Source organism: Pollicipes pollicipes, unplaced genomic scaffold (genome assembly GCF_011947565.3).
Source record: "Pollicipes pollicipes isolate AB1234 unplaced genomic scaffold, Ppol_2.1 Scaffold_2555;HRSCAF=2994_pilon_pilon_pilon, whole genome shotgun sequence".
Classification (NCBI taxonomy): domain Eukaryota; kingdom Metazoa; phylum Arthropoda; class Thecostraca; order Pollicipedomorpha; family Pollicipedidae; genus Pollicipes; species Pollicipes pollicipes.
In genome coordinates this window covers 35,056,848-35,079,342 of record NW_023596136.1, presented here as the reverse complement: position 1 = coordinate 35,079,342, position 22,495 = coordinate 35,056,848, and the positions used below count along the sequence as shown (strand labels likewise).

General features: G+C 55.0%; 2 protein-coding genes across 2 annotated transcripts in view; both read right to left on the bottom strand.

The window, feature by feature from the left end:
* The window catches only part of LOC119103454 (alpha-actinin, sarcomeric-like), a gene marked incomplete at its 3' end in the record, with an annotated part of 36,891 nt that extends 25,830 nt beyond the window's left edge, over positions 1-11,061 (bottom strand). The window contains 1 exon segment of the mRNA XM_037227000.1: positions 10,873-11,061. Within this exon segment, the coding sequence (XP_037082895.1) occupies positions 10,873-10,968 (96 nt within the window).
* A 1,092-nt stretch (positions 11,062-12,153) lies between these two features.
* Positions 12,154-18,859, bottom strand: LOC119100693 (mitochondrial ribonuclease P catalytic subunit). Its single transcript, XM_037223773.1, has 5 exons — positions 18,723-18,859; positions 17,762-18,011; positions 16,735-16,874; positions 13,883-14,075; positions 12,154-13,335 (listed from the first exon to the last, which is right to left on the bottom strand). Exons 1-5 carry the CDS (start codon positions 18,857-18,859, stop codon positions 13,180-13,182), a joined length of 876 nt encoding a protein of 291 aa, XP_037079668.1. The 3' UTR covers positions 12,154-13,179.
* Between the last annotated feature and the right edge of the window lie 3,636 nt (positions 18,860-22,495).

The following is a 22,495-nucleotide window of genomic DNA, read 5'->3' as shown; positions in this document are numbered from 1 at the left end:
ACAAAAAACGAAACGTTTTCGTCCCCGCGACGCAGCAGAAGCGCGCCGTAATTCCACACGCGCGGTAGAGGCCAGCTCTGCAGCGTGACGCGGCTTCTACACGACCGTGACCGGGCACAGCCGTCACGAGCTCGGACCGCGCCCTGACCGCCCGCATGCCGGCACGGTGGCCTCAAAACGGGCGGCCGGCGGGCCGGCGCACCCCGGCCGGAGAGCACGCCCGCCCCGGCACGCACGCCCCGCGGCAGCCGGCCGGGCACGGCTAGCATTCCGGCCGCGCCGCGCCGTGTCCTGGCTGAGGTCGGCCCGCCGGCGCCCGCGTCCGTCACGCCTGCCGCGCTGCACTAATGCGCGGCCTGCGCGGCATTCTGTGCTTGCCCTTGTGGCGGAGTTAGGTGACGACCCTGTGCCTCACACGTGAACAATCGCCCCGCTCCCGGTCCGAGAGCCCACCGCCGATGGCGGCAGGTGCCACAGCACATTCTGAGCAGCCTGTGGCGAGCAGCCGGGCTGCTGGGTGTTAACATGTGTCGTTTCGGCCCACTATCCAGGTCGGAAAACGGCCGACGCATTCCTCAATCTCCTTAGAACAACACGAGCATCAGCGGGTCTCGGTGCAGCGTTGCGACACCGCTGCGGCGAACGCGTCGCATTACCAACCAGTCGTGTCACTTTTCAGGGGAAGGAAGACAGCGAACAGGAACGATCACAAGCCTACCAGCCTAAAGAAAAGTCAGCCGGGACACCCTGTGCACGCGCGCGGCATTGCAACACCTCACAGCCCACGCATTCTTTTAAAACCCTGGCGCAACGGCTTATCCGGTTCCGTCGACCGCGGTCCAACAATGCACGCTATTTACGAGGGCTGATAAACGCAATATCCCGCAGGATCCACGCCCGGGTCGTCATCTCGGATGTGTGACCCGTATCAGCCGGCGAGCGGACCGGCAGTGAAGCTGACGACCTGACAAGCGGGCATGTCGCGACCTGGGGGTATCCCTGCCCTGGAGAGTGACGACCTGGGAGGGGGCCTCCCTCGCCGTGAAGAGTGGCGACCTGGGGGGAGCCTTCCTCGCCCTGGAGAGTGGCGGCCTGGGGGGGGGGGGCTTCCTTGCCCTGTAGAGTGGCGACCTGACCAGTCGGCTCCGTCGAGCGGCGAAATGTCGCCTTCCCGGGGCGGGGCGGGTGACGGTCGGCGCTGTCAGTAGCGCCCGCCGCTGGCAGCCACCCTGAACGGCCGACCTCGGGACGGGAATACCTGTCCGCTGCCGGCCGCCGCCGGGCCGGCCGGCCGTGAAAACGCGACCGGCGGCGGCGGTCCGCTCCAGTGGCGGCGGCCGGTGGCAGGCCGTCAGAGCTGCCAACAATGGGCCGGGACGGCGCCGCCGCTCGTGACGGCGCACCAGCTGGCTCTGGAGCAGTGCCCTGCTCACCCGGCACGGCTGACATGGGGCGGCGGGCGGCGGCGGCGGGGCTCCTCCCTCTAGCTCTGCCTCCCTCCGTGTCGCGAGCCCGGCAGCTGGCGGTGGCGGGGTTCCCTCCAGCTCTGCCTCCCTCCGCGTCCCGAGTCCGGCAGCTGGCGGTGGCGGGGCTCTTTCTAGCTCTGCCTCCCTCCGTTCCGAGTCCGGCAGCTGGCGGTGGCGGGGCTTCTTCTAGCTCTTCCTACTTTCGTTCCGAGCCCGGCAGCTGGCGGTGGCCGGGCTCGCTAGAGCTCCGCGTCCCAAGCCCGGCAGCCGGCGGTGACGGAGCTCGATCGGCCACGATCGGCCGTCGCCGGTATTGGCATGGCTTCTCCCCTCGCCACCGAGCTGCCGGCGACCCACGTCAACAATGGCCGCATCCCCAACAATAAAATGTGCAATTCCAGCGGCGATAGCCTCGGCGGTATCTCGCGTATCTCATGACGAGCACTGACAAATCCGCAGATTAAGCCGCAATCTCTTTAAGAGCTTGGGCTTGGCTATTGCGACGCAGATATCAGCCATCAAAACACGCATCCGCCATATTCAATTCCCCATGAAGTCCAGTGCAGACTTCCTAAGCGTGATGAAGAGCAGACCAGGTCGAAAACAAACAGCCAAGACGCTGCACGTCGCTGGCATTAATACCGGACCGAGGATCAGCACAGTAAACATGCCTCTAGCAGCCCCACTTATCTGACGCGACTGATAACGAGCAACGAACGCTGGCGTCTCTGGCGCATCGTAAATCATCGTGGCGGCGTCCGCGCAACGCACGGCCGCCGGCGCGCCACTGCGCTGGCTTCGGCGCGAGCCTGGGCCAAGGTCAAAGTCAAGGTGCGCGAGTGCGCGGCGAACTGGTTTGTCGTCTAATCCCGGCGCCGGCGATGGGGTTACAGACGCTCGCGTGCCGTGGTCTGTCCGACGGCGAGCGGCGCCCGTGGGACGCGACCGCCAGCGGCCGGACCGAACGGCACGACTATGTGACGCGGGGACACGGCGCCGACGCTTCGGCGGCGGCCGGCGCGGCCGTACAGCACACGCATGCCGACGACGTGAGACCAAACTGAAAGCCGACCCGACGGCGAGCGGCGGCCGCTCGCCGCGGCTCGGGCGACAGACAGGGCGGCTTTGAGCGGCGCGACGCCGCGGGCCGAGCCGGCGCTGGCAGGCGGCGGAGGGGCGGCGGCCGCGGCGGCCGTGCCGACAGCTCGCCGTCCCAGTGACCTGACTGGCCGGCGGCCCGCTGGCAGCCGACGCGGCCCGACCGCCGGTCAGCGCCGGCCGCCGGCGCCGGCTCCAGGTGCGCCGGACACGGGCCGAGCGCGCCGCCGCCCGTCACGCGCCGCTGAGCGCGCCAGCTGTCGGACGGCTTCCGAGTCGGCGCCGCCTCCTGCCACCGGCGCGCCCGGACGATCCGGCCACTCATGGCGCCTAGGCGTATCACGGCGGCGCTGAGCGCCGGCAGCACGCTTTGCAAATCCGACGAGCGGGCAACAGGCGACCGCATGACATCAAGTCGCAGTCGGCGCGAGCTGACGACACGGGCAGCACGCTACATGCACACCACAGCCCATCAAAGGAGACAGCGTCGCGTGTCTCGCCGCGATGGACGTCAATTCACACATTCATCGTGGACGGGCCTGACACTAACGGTCAGCAAATAGCTCAGTTTTGAAAAGATCGTCTGTACGACTGACGGTGAACATGCCCAAAAGAGCGTCTCGTGACCTTGCGTCAGGCGATGCAGGCGCCTGTGGAGTGCCCCATATCGCAGAGTCGTCCGGGCCCGTTCCCGTCCAATCTGAGAAAACAGCGGCCGTCGAGTGAGCCGCACTCGGATGGCGGCGGCCACCGGTGAGTGATGTCGGACTCCGGCCGATGTCGGCAGACCTGACAGGTCCACTGGCGCGAGCTGAGCCTCGCCACCGAACGTGGACGAACACCGACCCCAGTCCGCGGCAGTCTCTTCACACGCGCGGCCGCGTGCGCTAGCGCCGTCGCTCTGCGGCGCGCGACCCAGCCCCGACCGGTATCAGCCGCCGGGCCCCGGCCGGCGCTAGCGGCCGGTGTGACCCGGGTCGCACCGACCCGGCCGCCCGCCCGGACCGGCAAAAAGCCGGCCGAGAGGGCGGCCGGTCGGCTATTTCCGCCGCCCGCCGACGGGCCGGGCGTTTTTACGGTGCCGCCGCTCGTGTGTATGCGCACACACGTCTGTCTTCGCGTCCCTGCCAGCCGAGCCCTACACGGAGCCGGGCCGCGCCGCCGGCTCGCCGTCCAGTGTGAGCCCCAGAGGTACGGGGGCCCAGGAGAGCGGGCAGAGGACCACCCGAGCCGGGTCGCGCCTCCAGCTCGCCGTCCAGCAAGAGCCTCAGAGAGGTACGGGGCCAGGAGAGCGGGCAGAGGACCACCCGAGCCGAGCCACGCCGCCGGCCCGCCGTGCAGTGTGAGCCTCAGAGAGGTACGGGGGCCCAGGAGAGCGGGCAGAGGACCACCCAAGCCGGGTCGCGCCGCCAGCTCGCCGTCCAGCAAGAGCCCCAGAGGTACGGGGCCAGGAGAGCGGGCAGAGGACCACCCGAGCCGAGCCACGCCGCCGGCCCGCCGTGCAGTGTGAGCCTCAGAGAGGTACGGGGGCCCAGGAGAGCGGGCAGAGGACCACCCAAGCCGGGTCGCGCCGCCAGCTCGCCGTCCAGCAAGAGCCCCAGAGGTACGGGGCCAGGAGAGCGGGCAGAGGACCACCCGAGCCGGGACGAGCCGCCGGCTCGCCGTCCAGTGATACAGGGGGCCCAGGAGAGCGGGCGGAGGACGGCTGCGATCTGCGGTGCCCATGCCAGAGGTTCCAGTGGTGCCGCTCGCGGTGGCGCCACGCATCCACATGCAGCGCCCTCTCCCGCTCTACCTGTGGTTCAGTATCTCTCTTCGCGGCTGGTGGTGTGTTGCAAAGAGCTGGCACGGTCGAGAGCCTGTGAAATCGTAGATCAACAGATACTGTATCGTGATCAGATCACTTGCCACAGACCCAAACGGATGCAAAATATAGCATCCACGTGGGATCCCAGGTGAAAAGAAGGATGCTGAATGTGAGGAACTGGTGAAAGGACACGAGTGCGTCACTCTCAAAAGTGTGCAACGCATCACAAACTGTTGGCACTAGTGCGACGAGGGTCGACAGCCTACGCTAACTTCAGCCTAATCATTAGGCATCGCCACCTAAGCCATTAGGCATCACCAGATGAACTTCTGGCTTGCTCGCCCCGCCGGCTCAAATTAGATGTCCTGGCTCCGAATCCTATTTTTCAAAGGCGCTTGCTGCAAAAATAGCTCTGGCAGACTTCTTCTCAGCAACGGCTGCATAGGGAATCGCGGTTTTTCTGGCTTTATCAGTAATGAATGCATAGCTCATTGTTGCCTAATGCGTTGCCAAGCGTCGGTCGAAAAACATGCCTGGAAACCACCGAAGCATGAGAGACTTGGACTGACACAACAGCAATCGAGACCAGACAATCTTTCGTCAATCCAGGCGTTGTGCCACACTGGCGGTCAACAGATCTTTGGCGTGCACATTAGTTAGATACTGTTGGCTCCATTCACCAGCCCACGGCAGCAGCAGGACGCCTCTATCACGGCGCGGCTATCATCATTCAGCCATATGGGATACATCTGGCCTCCACCGCACCAGACTGTCCGGCCGTAACATCTCTACAGACGCTGGCACAGCCGGGCCGATGGGCAGCGGTCCCGACATCCCCTGTCGGCGGGTCGGCGCCGGCCGCAGCCGACACCTCCGACGCCTGTCGGCGGCGCACTCGGACGTGACACCGACCACGACAGCCGGACCCTGTCTGGCGGCCGTCACACCGCAGTCGCCGCTGCCGCCGCCGGAGCCGCCGCTGTCGCAGCTGCGGGCCCGTCCAGCAGCCCGAATTAGTCCGGCAGCGACGGCGGCGACGGCGGCGGCGGACGTGACGGCGGCGGTGGCCGGTGGCCGGAGGACCGCGTCACACCCTGCCTCTGCTGACCAGCGGCAAGCGCGGATCCTGCCCAGGACCGCTGGTCCCCGCAACATGCCGGAACTGGTCCACTGCTGACCGGCGGCAGCGCGGACTCTGCCGCGGACCACTGGTAACACCAAACTTTGTCGGACCACGGTCTAACCAGCACCCTGCTGACCCTGGGCTGGCAAACGCACCCTCCGTTCCTGCACCAGATGAATCGGTGGTCGTGTGCCAGAGCCGGACCACAGTTCGTTACCATCCCCGATGATAATGGCATTCCGGTATATCACGACAGACTCAGCCATTTGCGCAGCCCTGAAATGCTGACCGGGTTTAACAGGACGTGCTGACACGTAATCATATCGCCGAGAAATAAAATAATGGCCTCCGCATAGGGACAGCGCCTGTTCCAAGTATTTCAGCCCTCTTCAATCGACTTATCCAGACGGCATCTTGTGCCGAACGATAGCGTTTCGGTTCAGGGACTTGGTTGGAACCAGTATGTCGAAATAAAGTTTTTTTTTGGAAATTGACGCATGTACGGACAACTTCTGGCTCTCACTTTTGGACTCCTCCTAACTTCAGTCGCCCCCTTCATGGAAATATACAATTGTCAGATGACTTCGGTCTTCTTCGGGGCTCTGGCAAACATATTTATATTTGCATGGCATCGCGCGCTGAGGTGATTTTCACACTAATCACAGCTCAGCATCTTACCTTGATCGTTTCATTGTCCCAGAATCCGTGATCGTAAATTCATGCAGAGGCACCAGAGAACCTTTGTCCCCCATACTCACAAACTTGTAAATGGACCGGGTGTAGGTTTCGCCGTCAAAATGGTTCCATAATTCAGGCAAATTATAAATAACATCTTGCAGTCCTAATCTACAATATCCGACTACCCCAAATTTAGCAGTACACATCTAAACTTGTTAACTCTCCACGCGGCTAATTTCTCCGACCAGAGGTTGTTGTCTACATTCGAGGAATCGGCGCCTTAATCAGGACTGTTCGAATGTCCTGGGGCACACCTGAGAGGTTGAGCCAACTCCCAGTGGCCTGAGCCGGCGCCTTCATCCCCCAGCGGCTGGAATCGGCGCCGTCATCTCCCAGCGGTCGGAGTCGGCGCCGTCATCTCCCAGCGGCTGAAATCGGCGCCGTCATCTCCCAGCGGTCGGAGTCGGCGCCGTCATCTCCCAGCGGCCGGAGTCGGCGCCGTCATCTCCCAGCGGCTAGAGTCGGCGCCGTCATCTCCCAGTGGTCGGAGTCGGCGCCGTCATCTCCCAGCGGCTGAAATCGGCGCCGTCATCTCCCAGCGGTCGGAGTCGGCGACGTCATCTCCCAGCGGTTAGAGTCGGCGCCGTCATCTCCCAGCGGCCGGAGCCGGCACTGCCATCTCCCAGTGGCCGGAGCCGGAGCCGGCCTGACGTCCGGCTGGTCCGCCGGTCCGCCGGTCCGTCGCTTCCGTCGCCGGGGCCATTAGCCGGGCGGCGACAGCAGCGGCGATGTGCGGTGTGCCGGCCATTTTTGGGCGCCGCACCGTCTCGTCAGGTAACCTTAGCCGCCGCCGGCCCGGCCGGCCGCGCGCGCCCGGGCCGGCGCCAGCACCCGAAATAGCGGCCGGCCGGTGCGCAGGCGCAGGGAAAACAGCTGACTGGGGCGGGTGCCTGGCTGCCAGCGGCCGCCGGCCCCGGCCGCCTCAAACACCGACCGCCTTTTGCTGGACAGCTCCGAATCTTACTGCTGAGTTTCTCTCCATGGGATGTAGAGAATGAGGGGCGATCCCAACGGCCAGAGAGAAGATGTCACATACGACGTGTAGGCCTCTTCTCGAGGACTTGATATGAACCTCACCTAGGCGACTGATAAGGAGCATGGGGATGCAGTGATGGGCGGACACAAGTGGAGCTTGGTATAAGGTGTCACTGATTCAGCTCTCACTGCAGGGGCATTCATGAATGACGCGAGCATTATTAATTCTGTTGATGATATCACCATGGGCTGCCACTTGCACACGAAGAGCAATTCAACTTTTTCAAGTTTTTAGAGGCAACAAATAGTTTACCGCCAGGTGGCATTCGTACATTTGGCTGGCAGCCGCCCCCATGAAAAATGCTGCCTGGCGCCCCGCCACCACGCCAAAAAGTAATTCCAGCGGCCGTCGGCGGGTCTTCGGGAGGGCGCCAACATACACCACCTCCTTAAGGCAGCCCGGCGACAGCTGAGCCCTGGGATCAGTGCAGCTCAGGTCCACAAATAATCACCACCAATGGCCGTGAAAACGGAGCCTTAAACTTGAAAATTCGCTGAAAAAACAGCCCGGAAAACGTGACTGGGCTCGCCCTGTGGCGTTACCGGAAAGAGCACTGGCAGCATGAGTACGCCTTTTGACATTACACTCTACGGGCTTGCAGATTCGCTATTCTCCACCACTCGTCTAGGTATATATTTCACGGCCTAGGAGCGCAACATCGCCCGCGGGCAGGGGAACTTGCAGACAAAGGCCTTCAGGAGCTCCCTATTTCCAATATCTCTATTTAGCGGCCTGAGAAGCACATTTCAAAATGTCGGACATTACGCTTATTGTAGACCAGGACGGACGAACAGCAGATGGGGCGTCATTGTAAAGCACCTCTTTTTCATTGCTTCCAAGCAATAAGCTTGAAGCCCAAACGGCATTTGCCACGTTCGTCAGCAAACTCCAGTGTTTACGTTGCTCTATCACGTCGCTGGGTGAGCCGGAAAAGTTCTCCGAGATCACTGCATTGCTAAATAAGACAAGCACTTGTGTATACTAACACAACATACGCGTGCGAGCGGAGATAAACCGCGTGATCGAGATATACAAAAACGTGAATTCCGAAAACGATTTTTTCATTTGGTAATGACAACACAGCTTTTCCACAGCAGGTTTTGTCAAACTTGGATCAACACAAGGCATGATGTTCCTGATCTCCATCAGAGGTGGGATAAGGAAAAAGAATGGAGATGTAAGAAAAGGTACATCAATAGTTTACAGAAAAAGAGCATTACAGAGTGTTCCATATGCATAGTTGGAATATAACAGGCATACTGAATGTGTATTTGAACATTTACATGTCCCACCTTTGTGCTTGTAAGACAAAACAAGAGCAAATTTACACATGCATGTATACATGTGTGTCTGTGAACATAATATCACCTGAAAGCCATCCTCCCTACAATGACATAACATGGCATGACCTCTCCGTGACACATGCCAATCAAGAAATATCCAGAAACGTCCTGATACAAAACTGCAACCACAGCCCTGCTTGGTGACATGGCACAGTTACAGATCCTTTCAAGGCATGACACTTGCAACACAGTGTTAAAATCCATTGTAATTATATCATCAAGTCAGAGATTAAGTTATGGTGGCAAGGTCTGCCTAGTCTGGCATGACCTAAACCCATTTGTGTCATAGCAATATTGTGTTTATCACATGCTTGCATGTCATTCAAGAACCAGAATTTGGCTGCTGATATTGAAACATTTCATTTAAGCTACAGTCACTGCCTTTAAATTGTCAAATGTGCAGCCCAAAATGTAAAATTCAAGTAAAATGTAAACCATAAAATGAAAACCCACTTCAGTTCATTAGAATGTGTTTATTTGAGCAGCAGTAAGAAACTCAGAGAAATCTTGATACTTTAATAATGCATTGAGGAGCATATGTGAAAAATTTCAGCTGATTAAAAAAAACATGCAAATCAATGTTAGAAATCAGCCATCTGCACTAAAATATCATTTGCATCACAGTGCTAGTTAGGACCAAGGACTTTAAGGGCATCACAGCATTGCATTAACAAATTTAATTCCCCATTTTGCCAAAACATTTGGAAAACATTCATACCCAGATTTCTAGTGATCATCTCTTCTTGCCCAATCATTAGCACTGAGCTCATTAACAGCACCAGTTATGTTAATAGTTGTCAAATTTATCAGGAAAAGGTCACTTCACCAAAAAAGGAATTTATTCAGTTCAAAACCATGTAAGTTGTTCAGTGTGTACATGCAGAACATTATCCATACAGATAAGATAGTAGTAATGGCCTTATTTCTAAAAGAAAAACCATTTAAGTTTTTTAAATTTTAACTTGAATTTTCCATATTGTGTTGCACATATGAAAATTTAAAGGCAGTGACAATAGCTAAGACAGTGTTTCAATATCTGTAGCCAAATTCTGGTTCTTAGACATGTAAGCCTGTGATAAACACAACAGAACTGTGACACAAACAGGTTTACCTCATGCTAGACTAGGCAAATCTTGCTACCATAACTCAACCTCTGACATGATGATATAATTACAAGGGATTTTAGTGATTTGTTTCAAGCATCATTCTGCTCTTGTTTTGATACAGGCATGTTGCCAAAATATCAACCAATCTATTTTATCTACTTTCCTGGTTTTTCAAGAAATCAGACTATTATTACTGTCTTTTCTATGAAAATGGGAATCTACACAAACAATATGTTCTGATGAGCCACTGATGAATCACTGCAAGAGTTCAAAGGGTGGATGTATATCCACCACTCATGATTGATATACCTGGTAAAAATACAAATTGCTAAATGCATCTCTGCTGACAAATTTGGCTATACACAATGTTGTGCATTAGTGAACATGGGTCTAACCCAAGCCTAAAAACTGTGTCCTGTTTAATATAATTGATAAGTTACAAGCATACATGATTTTTCTCAATGGCCTTTGCACACCTCCCCCATGTCTTGTACACTTCTTCTGTCCAACCACCTGATGCATACCAAACATACTGATTTTAAGCATGGAGTCCTTCCTCAAAGTACCTAAAATTCTGGGTGCAAAAAACCAAATTGCATGAAAGTAACCCATACTAAGCAGACTGGCTCTATGATGAAGCATCTGATATAAATTTGATTGGGTTAGCCAAAGAGAATCACTGTCTGTCTATTACATAACATCTGACAAATGTCACCTCAGTAGGTCAGGTGCCCAGGTATGCATAAATGCTATGCAATGCCATGCTATGCAACTGACACTTATGCTGACAGTCAGCCATCTATAGTGTAATCCTATCATGTGAGGTGCATCTCTTGATCAGATATTAGAAATTTATAGCAGGATCAGAAATTTAACACTGGTGTGTTGGGATAGCTTGTACCAACTTTATAGCTTGTATTATGCAATTTCAGAGAGCTGTGAAGGTGTAATGCCTAATGCAAGCAGATCTTGGATGTTCTTGTTCTCAGAATTGCTCCTTTACCTACGTTGTGTTGTTAAAATTATGCCGTGAGGGTCATACCATTATCACAATTGTCACGCTGAGATAAAAAAAAGAAGAACTGGCAAATCTAGTTTGAATTCATTTGGATTTCGCGGCGGACGGGGACAACACAATGATGCACTGGAACTCACTTTTTTCTGCTGCTTCTCCCAGGCAGGATCCAAGAGGCCTTCTCTCTCCCACTCATCTTCCTGTTCCATGTATCCATTTTCGTCGTCGTTGTACATCTTTTTTGTTCTCTACCTATTAACGAAACACTCACAGTCAAACGGGACCGGCACGCGCACCCTCACCGCATCGGTGGTGCCAGGCAAGCAGACTCAATCGCTACAGTTTGCCGCGCTAGTCCGCTGGCTAGCGGTAGCCAACGTTTGGTAAGATCTGCCACCTGTTGCTCCTCTAAATGACGCAACCAATGACGTAGCCCAAAATATTGAAAAGCACTCCGGTACATCGAATGGATCTGGAGACAAACCCGTGATGAATGCAGTGTTGTAGCTGATTATGAAAAGAGAAAACCCATCAAAAGCTTTAAGAGACGTGTGTCCAGGAGTCATGAACGTGTGACAACTTGTGGGAATTACTGAGATCCGGGAAGTGAACATTAGTAGAGCAGCAGCACCTCAGGAAGAGATCACAAAAAAAAAACATTTTACCGTGGCGCTACCGACAGGAGCTATCTGTTTCGGGCTCTCTCAGGCTCACACTGAAAATTCTTGAGTAGTTAGGCTATACCAATGTTCTTTATCCAATGCAGCGTATCATCGCTGACCGTGTCAATCAATCCAACGAGGGAATTGCCTGTCCACCAGAGCCCAATTCTCGGTTATTGAATGTACGTGACTACAGAGCCAGTGTTTCAAAGGCATCGCCTCCACCTCCCCTACTCCCCATGATTTCCAATCAAACGTCGTCTGCATTTTTGCTTTAATAACGCACGCATGCACACGATCAATGACATAACTTTGAACGCTGGTGCATCGTGGGGGGAGATACCGGGGTACGCGCCGCCCGTTGCCAATTGTATTGTATGTGGATATAATGTTTACAACTAAAACATCGAGGTTGGTATCCATCAAAACCCAAAAACTAGACATGCGGCGATGCTTGTGCCATGCAAGAAACTGCGGTAGCCAACGAGGTACTAAAACGTGTTTTCTGTTAAATGTTGTCTGTTGTGACTAACGAGTCCGACTCCACTCCCCCCACCCCATAGTGAGTTCTTGCAGATACCCTGGTGATATACCATCACCAACCCACCTTTCTTTGGAACGGCGCCATGTCCCTTTTAAGCTTTGTCTATGAAAGAAGAATGGCCTCATGAATCTCAAAATTGCCGTGGACACCACCTCTTTGAACCTTTGTGATTGAGTCATTCCTTTATTCGCGCAACATACACCCTTTGTTGTTGTTGTTTATTTGAGTTTAGGGGCGCCTTGACTGCAGTGGTCATTTGGCGCCCATAACATATACCCACGCATGACAGAAATCCGTGATTGGGCATAAATACTTCGTTCATTTGAACACGATCAATCCGCCCATATGATACGATGGTATGCGATAGATCGCAAGTCGAAATACTAATAAGACTGAAAGCCCTTCTTCCTCAGAATTTTTACCATCATTCTTAAATACTTTACCTACCCTAACACCTGCCATTCCTACATATTTTGCTATTCTAATCGACAGACGACCTACGGACTCGTTTCTAATTTGCCACGATAGCCAATGATGCGCATGGTATCAATGGGTGTTACATACCCAGTTTAACCTTTTTTTAGATTTGTCCTAGATTCAGTCGGCCTAAACTTCCTGTTTCTTGAGAAACACATCATGCGGCATGCATATTGGTGTTCTTCTTATTAAAGCACCACTCACGGTTCACGTCGGTGTCTGAAAGCCGCAAGACACTCGCCGCTACATGAACATGGGCACACGCGACATTCTTGTTACAAGGGAACAGCACGCAAAAACGAGCATACGGCAAAAACCACTTCGCAAGCCCGTCGGGTGACCGTCCCAGACCAGCGTGGCGCATACCGATACCATGCGGCCGAGCTCGGAATAGGTGGCAGCACAACCACCCGGGCGTCGGCCGCCTACTTTCAAACGTGCACCGGCCATCAGGCCATTCGCATTTCCGGAACATGAGCTAACAGTGCACTCCAGTCACAGGAGAGCTCCAGCAGCACATTCAGAATGTAGCTGCAATGGTGCCCTCGCAGAACGCTGCAGAGAGCTGCTGCTGAGGCAAGCAGCTCACAGTCCATGCCAAACCGCTCATGGTCTTCTGCGTACAAATGCGGCCACCGGCGGCACATTTCACCGCTGGCTCCCTGCGAAGTCCAGGCAGCCTAAGACACCGCTGGAGACTGAGGGAACTGAGCGGCAGAGACGCGCGTCTCGGATCCGGGCCCGGCCCGGGGAGGCCGCCGCCGTTAGCTGGCCGGTCGAAGGCAGAGCCATCTGTTGGTGACCGGCTGCGTGGGGCTAGGCGTGGCCGTGCTCGTGTTGGACTGGGGCTCCTCCGTGAAGGGCACGTGCCAGCCCCCGGCCGGATCACACTGCGCCCGAACCTCGTGCATAATCGGCACCTGGCGGCGGAGGCCACGGGTCAGGTTCCAAGGCATGGTCAGCTGTACCCGAGTCATGTGTGCAGGCTCATTATCTAACGGCACTGAGCACAGATGGTCTGGTCAAGGGGGACACTTTTGCTGGTTTGTGTGAAGTACCAACAACTGACGGCAATCACCACCGTCAGACCGACGAACGTCTACGAAAGCATAAGTGGTCATTCAGGGAGGCAAGTACCGCTGACTGTAAGGTCCTTCATATGAACCCCACACAGCTGGCGTAGTCACGTAGTTTCGCTCTGAGAGTCTTGTCTCCACAACGGTTGTTTCCATCCACAACTTTATGGGACGCATAAGCCCCCCCCCCCCAAACAAAATCTCCAAAATCGCGAGTGAAAGGCAACACGAAAACATTGTTTCTGAGCGTCCGAGCTTTCACCCGCTCCCGTGAGCGTCAGAGACCCCACCACAGCCGGGTGGGCTGCAGGGCGCGCCGGCCGGTCCAGCCCGCAACGGCGCCCGCCGCCGGAGCAGGTACAGCCGCAGCCTGGCCGCAGCTGCCGCTGACCTTGATGTTGAGGTTGCCGGCGCTGGTGACGTGCTCCACCTCCAGCCGGTTGGAGCGCACCAGCCGGTTGAACTTGGAGCGGATGGCGGCTGGCAGCCGGGCCGCGTGGTCCCGGAAGAAGTCCCCCGTCACGAACTGCGTGCGCTGGTGCGAGTGCATCACGGCGTACAGCAGGAAGGCGTCGTCCGCCGACCTGGCGGCGTGTCCATGCGTCAGTGGCTGACGCGACTGACGTGACGTCCGCTCGTCACATCAGTCACCGGAGTCACGGCCTGGCGTAAATGGTGGATCGGGCGAGCAGGCCGCAGGCAGCCGTTCCGTTCCAAACTGGGCAAAATTCAACTTTCAGCATGTGGTGTCGCATGGCACGGAAGTCGTGTAGCAAACCAGTTGACACACCCGAAGTTCAAATTCATCAACATCACCGAAACAATCAAAACAGCAGACACGATGGCCTTCCCTGATAATTCCTAATTCCCAAAATTTAAGTTTAAATTTAAATTTAATTCGGGCCCCGATCCGGCCTTTACTGCGGCAGCCTCCAACGAGACATATCTCGACGGCGCCAGTTAAGTGCTGAGGGAATGTGCTGGGTGTAAGCCCCGCTCTCTGGGCCCGAAGTCAGATGTCATGCTGGGAGCGCCCTGAAGCACCGTGCCCGGTGTCTCAAGGCGTTCGGGAGGGGGAGTCGGACACGCACCGATGGCTTGCCCCCCCCCCGCCCCCTCACCCTCCCAACTGGGATGTTGCCAGGATTTGATGTCTGGGGATCCCATCGATGATCCCGTGATCCAGATAGATCCACCGATTCAAACGACTGGCTCAGACTTCGACTTCAGATTTGTGACGTCATTGGCACCTGCCTTCGGCTTCGACCTGGGCTTCGAAAGCTTCCAATCATGACCCGGCCTCGGCTCATACGAATTCCCGCGGCTGGTTTCGGTTTTGCGATGGCGATTTTTTCGCCGCAGTGCATCTTTCTCTCGCAAAAACAGTCTTGCCTGCCAGTTGTTACTTCATTTGGATCCAGCATACAGCTGTTGAAGGCTGCGACGCATTAACAGCCGAGAGCCAAAGCCATACGGCCGTTCTCAGGACCAGTGAAGCCTGAGAATGCCCGCAGAAGTAACTGCCCGGAATGTTGCGTGTATACTGACACCCAGGACGAAGATTATCGTCCGAAACAAATCCTCCCTTGGCTGTGCTAACACATCGTCTCAATCATTCCAAGTCTCAATCAGAGCTCGTATATTAGATGATGTCAGATCATTTCAGCAAACGCAAAAATGACCTAAGTTCCGCGAAACTAGCATAGCCCATCATATTGGACCCTATTATCAGCCTTCTGATTTGCAACTGATGGCTTTGGCTTTGGCTCCGTGTGTACAAAGTTTGATGTCACTGGTTTCGGATTGTCTCGCGTCTTGAAACCGAGAGGCCACAAGTCGCTTCGTTCCGGCCTTGTAGTCCCAAACCCCAAAGCCACCGGCCTTGGTTTCGACTATGACTTCGGCTTTGTGTCATTGTCTTGGCTTCGGATTCCGCTTTGAGCCCCAAACACTGACTTCGTTCCCATGCCTGGTCGTGTTCATAAAGATAGGATCTGTCGTCACACCGTCGTTAATAAACTTGTCGCCCGCATAGCGTGCAACACGCACGGGGGATCCAGCGTCACGGTGAGCACCACGCACGGGGGATCCGGCGTCACGGTGAGCACCACGTGCGGGGGATCCGGCGTCACGGTGAGCATCACGTGCGGGGGAGCCGGCGTCACGGTGAGCATCACGTGCGGGGGAGACGGCGCCACGGTGAACATCACGTGCGGGGGAGACGGCGCCACGGTGAGCATTACGTGCGGGGGAGACGGCGCCACGGTGATCATTACGTGCGGGGGAGACGGCGCCACGGTGAGCATCACGTGCGGGGGAGCCGGCGCCACGGTGAGCACTACGTGCGGGGGAGACGGCGCCACGGTGAGCATCACGGGGAGACAGCTATGGGACCATAAATAAGATAACATTCCGCGGAATAAAGAAGTCCGACGAACAGCAATTAGCCATCTACTCCGCGAGTCATTAACCCAGGAATTCTGAGGAGGAATTCTTAAAGCATCTAGCTGCGCATGTCGTGTGGGCACTCTCAAACTATTTTGAGTGGTGACGGCGGCTATTATCATACCGCGTCTACCTGCATGTCTAACGAGCAGACCTACGACTGGAGAATGCGACGCGGCAGGTGCGGCAGTCTTCATACCAACTTCCTACACAATAAGCATAATCCTATGGTTTGATATTGAATAGCGCTCCTTCTGGCAGTTCCGTCACATCCATATTTTCAGTATCCTTCGTCCATGGATAGAAAAAAAAGGTTAGTACTGGAGCGGGAATTAGATGGGTAGCAAGTGTCCCCATCTTCGGCAAGATACGGCATTGGCCATGGTATCGTATGGAAAGAAAGACATAACATTGTGTTCGCCTCTTCTCGCTCACACATTCCTCCCCCCTCCCCCCCACTCTTCACCCCCTCACCCTCTAATTACTCAGAAGGTCTGCCGTCGCCGAGTTTGTAGCGTATCTTTAACAAATGCATTCTAGATATGTTAAAAAATTATGAGTTGACCGCGTTAAGAATATAAACGAGAAAAATACGTAACATAGCTAAAGAATAAGACCTTGTGTTGCTTGCTGATTATTCCCGTGATTGTGAAATACATCGATATGCAACGCACGGACGACGCAAAATCAATGTTCTCATGCAATGGCCAGCAGGCTACCAATCCCGACAAAACCACCACACTGCAGAACATTCACAACGGGAAATAGACCAACAAAACGATTAAGTGCTCTCCTCACATGTTGTCTGCAGTGAAGAGAAGGGCGTGACGTTTGACATACGTCATGTCTTGTTTCTTCCACCCCTGCATGTGGTAGCGGCCAATCACCAGGACCTTCTTGCCCTCTCGAACCGCGAAGTGATCGACCACCTGGACGAGCTGAGACAGACGGCCGTGCACGCGGCACGTTACACGTCCCGCAGACGCAGCTAGGGCAGAGCACATCCGGGCACGTTGGCACGAGTTCAAGGACGCATCGCGAGATACTCACGCGAGTTTAATGCAAGTTGTCGAGCATCATGATATCACGCAGCAGCACATCCCAGGTGCAAAACGGACTACTCTTTGCTGCGTACCTCCAAATAACCGCATGATTCGGTAGTCTGTGCGCTGCACCTTACACATTCTGGTGTTTCAGCGCGAGCCAGACGAGCGCGGCGGCTGGTCCGGATTGTGCTAACACCAGAAGGGTTGCCGTTACTTACCATTCAGGAACAGTGCGACCCTTACCTCCCGCGCGTCGGACTCTTTCCCTCTCTGGGTGTGTTGATGTTTTTCAGTTGGGTATACAAGGATGTTTGTCTACTACTGTTTTCATTCAGATACTTGCGCTGTGGTGGGCCAGAATTCTCTGGGGTTCTCGCAGATTGACGGTAATCTTCGCCAGAATGTGCGAAAAATTTGGGCCCACCCACCAGAGCGTGCGGAACACCTGCACGTGCGGGTATTTTCCACACAACCTGGTGAAAAATAAAGCCAGGACGAGCGGCCATCGAGTTCTGGACAACACAAGCTGGAGTATCTGAATAAAAACAGCCTTACCCAAGCATTCATTTTCACCCACGCATGTTAACAGTAATTGTCTTTTAAAGCGCCCTTAGGGAAGACCTATTTCCTCACAGGGCAGGTGAAGGGACCCGCTTTCCTGAAAGCGCAGACAAGAAAAACCCTATCCTTACACGGCGCATGGGATAACCCTTTCAGATAAATGTAAGAACCCCAAATCACTTCTTCACCATTAGTGTGCGGCGAGCCCCTTTCCTCACCGCGCGTGACAACGGCGACCCCTTTCTCTTGGAGCAGGCGAAACTGACGTTGAGCCCGTCCACTACGACGTCGTAGGGGGCGGTGCGCGCCACGAAACGGCGGAAGCGCTCCACTTCCTGCGGCGTGGACGTCTGGAACACGTCCTCACCGATCAGCACGTGCCGGTCCAGGGCGTCGCGCACCTCGGCGAAGTCGGCCTCGCTCAGCACCGCCTCGGGCAGCACCAGGCCGCAGTGCTCGCAGCGACCCCTGCCGGCAACGACCGGGCTGGGTCACGATTGGGGCGGGCAGCGAGTGGGCTGGGTCACGACTGGGGCGGGCAGCGGGTGGGCCGGGTCACGGCTGGGGCGGGTAGCGAGCGGGTAAAGTCACGGATGGCGCGGGCTGGTTCACGACTGGGACGGCCAGCGGGTGGGCCGGGTCAAGGCTGGGGCGGGCAGCGGGTGGGCCGGGTCACGACTGGGGCGGGTAGCGAGCGGGTAAAGTCACGGATGGCGCGGGCTGGGTCACGGGTGGGGCGCCAGGCCGGACCACCAGCTTAGCGTTGGTCCTAGAACAGCTGGATAAGAGCGGGCACCCGTGCCTCCTCTCCGAGTCGCGGGACACAGGTGCGAATGATCTGGCTAACCATTGAAGGAGTCGCGATAACTGGCCCGGACAGCGACGCGGTCGGTGAGAGCAACAGCGGCAGCCGTCTAAATGCCTGAACAGCCCAAAATGCGGTAGCCAGAAAGCTGACGTGCGCGGAACGGAGGTCTGGCAGCCCCTTGCTTTTAAATTTTAAAATGATCCAAGGCGTCCCACCATACGAAGCATCCCACCAGACGCTCCATAGCGCTAGCATGTTTTTTTCGAACATCAACCTAGCCCAGGCCAAGACAAGACTACCTTTAAAGGGCCAGCTCTTGACTCCATCACTCTGACACGGCCGTAGCAGCCCACCCGCCGGGCAGGCATCACCTGTTGGACACGTGCGTGGCCTCGCCGGTCCAGCGCTGTCCCAGCCGCACCGTGAAGAGCTCGCGCAGCCGCAGCGCCTGGTCGGCGTTCAGCAGTACACCACTCTCCGCCAGGTAGCGTGTCAGTCGCGCCACCATCTCGGCCGCTCCCCCCTCGGCCGCCGCCACCTCCGCGGTGTCCGCACGCTCGCCGCTCAGGCGCGCGCGTGCCTCCTGGCGGGCGCGCGCCTCGCAGCGGCCGAGCCAGGCGTCGAGCGCAGCGTCGCCGGGCCGCACCAGCGCCGTCGCCAGCTCCTCGAGCAGCGTCCAGCCCAGGTGGCGGTCGTCGGCGCGAAACGCGGCGGCCGTCAGCGCCGTCAGCGCCTGACGCGGCAGGTGGCCACCCTGGCGCGCCGCCGGCAGGAGAGCCGGCGCCAGGCGCCAGTGGCGCGTGGCGCTCAGGCCCACCACGGCGCGTCCGGCACTGACGCGGTCCAGTGGCGCATCGACCAGCGCGCCGTGTACCGCCAGCGCGTCGTCGTCACCCACGGCCGTCGCCGCACGTGGCCACCAGCTCAAGGAAGACGGCTAGGTTGGCAGCGGCCACCGTGCCCGTCGCCTGCCGGTGCCGGACGAGAGAGCGCGCCGACGCAAAGTCGCCCGCAGTCTTGCAAGCATTGAGCGCCTTGTGGTCGATGGCGTCCAGGCTGGCCGCTGGCACCAGGCTGCGGTAGGAGGACGTCAGCTGATCCCAGTCGGCGGCGGTCAGAGGCTCCTTGCACCCAGACAGGGCCGAGTGAAGCAGCTCGTTGGCACTACTCTGCAGCTGCTTGAAGTCGGTGCGCTGCCTGGGCAGCTGGCTGGGCAGCTGACTGAGTGCCGGGAGACCAACATGCAGTTGGGAGCAGTGGGGCCAGCGGACTGCTTGCAGCGGTAATCGGGAGTGCTGCACCAGGCAGATGGTGCCATGCAGAAGGCCTGCTCTTGCTGCACACAGCAGCTCCATTACCTGACAGGCACAGTATCTTGGGCCTAGGAACACAAACAATAATTGATAATAATACAATGGGTATTCTGTCAGAATTTCTGCACATATATATTCAAGTGTGAATTCTGAGGAAGCATGTACCATGAGCATAATGCCCAACTTAAATTGCCTCATTAAGCATGAGCAATCACATCATGCATCAATTACCATCCTATCAGCATCCCTGCATCACTGATACCTTGGACTTATCTGGCAGCATTGTTGTCATGTGGCAATAACTCACATTCATTCAAATTCAAAATCAAGCTCACTTAAATATGTCATGCTTTAGACCATGTATGATGCCAAATCTTTAAACACAGTAGGCATATGTTCATGTGTTATGTCTGTGAGTAACAGAAGTTACTTATCACATCTTAAAAACCCCTTCTATATCAATCACCTTCTTTAAAGCAGAATACACTGTAGTCTGTAAGTTTAAAAAACCAGATGCTTTATCATCTCGCCTTTAATTACAAAGCATGGTTATCCTATAATATGGCTGATGTAGGAATGTGCATTAAAGATCATATCTTTCAAACAATTTGTGATATTACAGCGAGACCAAGCAAATGAGGTACACAAGCATACCTCAGACACTGACCCATCAATGGCAGTCTTTTTGCATTTGTTTTTTTCAAGGTTGTTGTTTGGGTATTAACCATTGATAAGTATTGGTAGAACCATGGATTGATGCCCTTATTACACTATGAAGCGCTATCCTTGTTTGGTTGAAAAAGATTATAGTGGCGAAGATGATTAGCTAAATATGTGACCCATGACATCTGCACACACCATGAACTGAGGTGTAGGTGTATTTTCCTACCTAACGTTAGAAAAAATCATTACACACCATTCGTTGTGTTCAAGGTGGCACATATCGTAAATCATCTCAAAACAGGTAGAATCATGCTCCTACCTTCGAATTTCAACAACTTCAATGGCGAGCTCCCGAGCGCCGCGCGCACCGCACCGCCTGGACTCCTCAGCGCCGTTTCTGCGTTGCCGTTGCGTAAATACAATATTTCTGCTTACCAAGAACTCTACAAAATGTACGGGACCAAGGTAAACCATTCGTCGTGTTTAAGGCGGAACATATCGTAAATAATTTCAAAACAGATAGAAGCACAATATTTCTGCTTATCAAGAACCATAAAACATGTACGGGACCAAGGTAACAATAATAAAGCAACCAAAATCGTTTCTTGTCGAGTTTGGGTACATTTATGAAACACGCAGGCCAGAATAGTCCAGAACATATCCTAACCTAACCTAACCTAACCTAACCTAACCTAACCTAACCTAACCTAACCTAACCTAACCTAACCTAACCTAACCTAACCTAACCTAACCTAACCTAACCTACTAACCTAACCTAGTTATAGTATGGTTTATATAGTATAGTTTATAGTTATAGTTATGGTTATAGTATGGTTCGCAGTTAATATGGTTTATATGGTAAATATGGTTATGGTAAGTATGGTTTATGGTTAGTAAATATTTTTATGGTTCGCAGTTAGGTTATGGTTGTCCTGCCTTAAACATGACGAATGGTTTACTTTGGTCCCGTACATTTTGTACAGTTCTTGGTACGCAGAAATATTGTATTTACGCAACGGCAACGCGGAAACGGCGCTGGGGAGTCCAGGCGGTGCGGCGCGGTGCGCGCGGCGCTCGGGGGCCCGCCATCGAAGTTATTGAAATTCGAAGGTAGGAGCATGATTCTACCTGTTTCGAGATTATTTACGATATGTCATGCCTTAAACACGACGAATGGTGTACAATGATCTTTTCTAACGTTAGGTAGGAAAGTACACCCTGACCTATGAACTCGACGCTCCTCAAATCCAGGCTGGGCCAAATTATGCTAAATTCCCATTTCTCTCAAAAACATTGTCAGCTTGTTTCCCTTAGATACCGTTTCCAACGTCACAATTTCTTGAGACATCGGCTATTCATATGCTGAAACTGAGGAAGACCTCACACCAAGCTCTGGGGCTCGGATACAAGATGACACGAGTGTGCTGAAATCATTGACAGATTTCGCTGCTTCGCCGAAGATGCTTGGCGCAACGTGTATTTCCTTCATTCTGAATAACGTGCGCCTCATTGCCATCCGCTATTTGGGCTTCAAATCTACTAAATTTAGGCCCATACCAACCCCGGTCTATATCACCTCCTCGGCCTGGGGGACCGAAGGTCTCCAACAATCTTTTTTTTGCAACAGCCAAAGATTGTTCGTCTGTTCTGCGTCAATTTGACTTCCGAGTCGCGGATGGTCGAATGTTCGACATTCTTTAAGTTGGTACCACATTCACATTCAGATACATTCAAGTTGGTGCCACATTCACATTTAGATGCGTTCGTCAAGTTGGCACCACACTCACATTCAGATTCAGGTCCATGTTCGGGATGGAGCGGACTCCTCAGATTGGCCTGGAACTAAGGCGTACCGGTCCGGGATTTTGCGCTTGCTATCTTCAGAAGGTTGGCCTGCATCCGTATACAAAGTTTCAGGCCAGTCTGAGGAGTCAGCTGAATCTCGAATATCGACCTGAATCTGAATATGGATGATGTATCCACCTGACGAGCGTGGGCAGTAGCGCAGGCAGGGGCGACAGGGGGCACGTGCCCCCCCCCCCTTGGTTCCGAGGGGTTCGGCCCCTCGGAACCTACTGTTAAGGGCCTGAAATGCCAGCCCTCATTAGGGGTCTCGACCCGCAGGGCCAGCTACTCCAATGCCAGCCAGAGGGCCCCGCGCACTGACC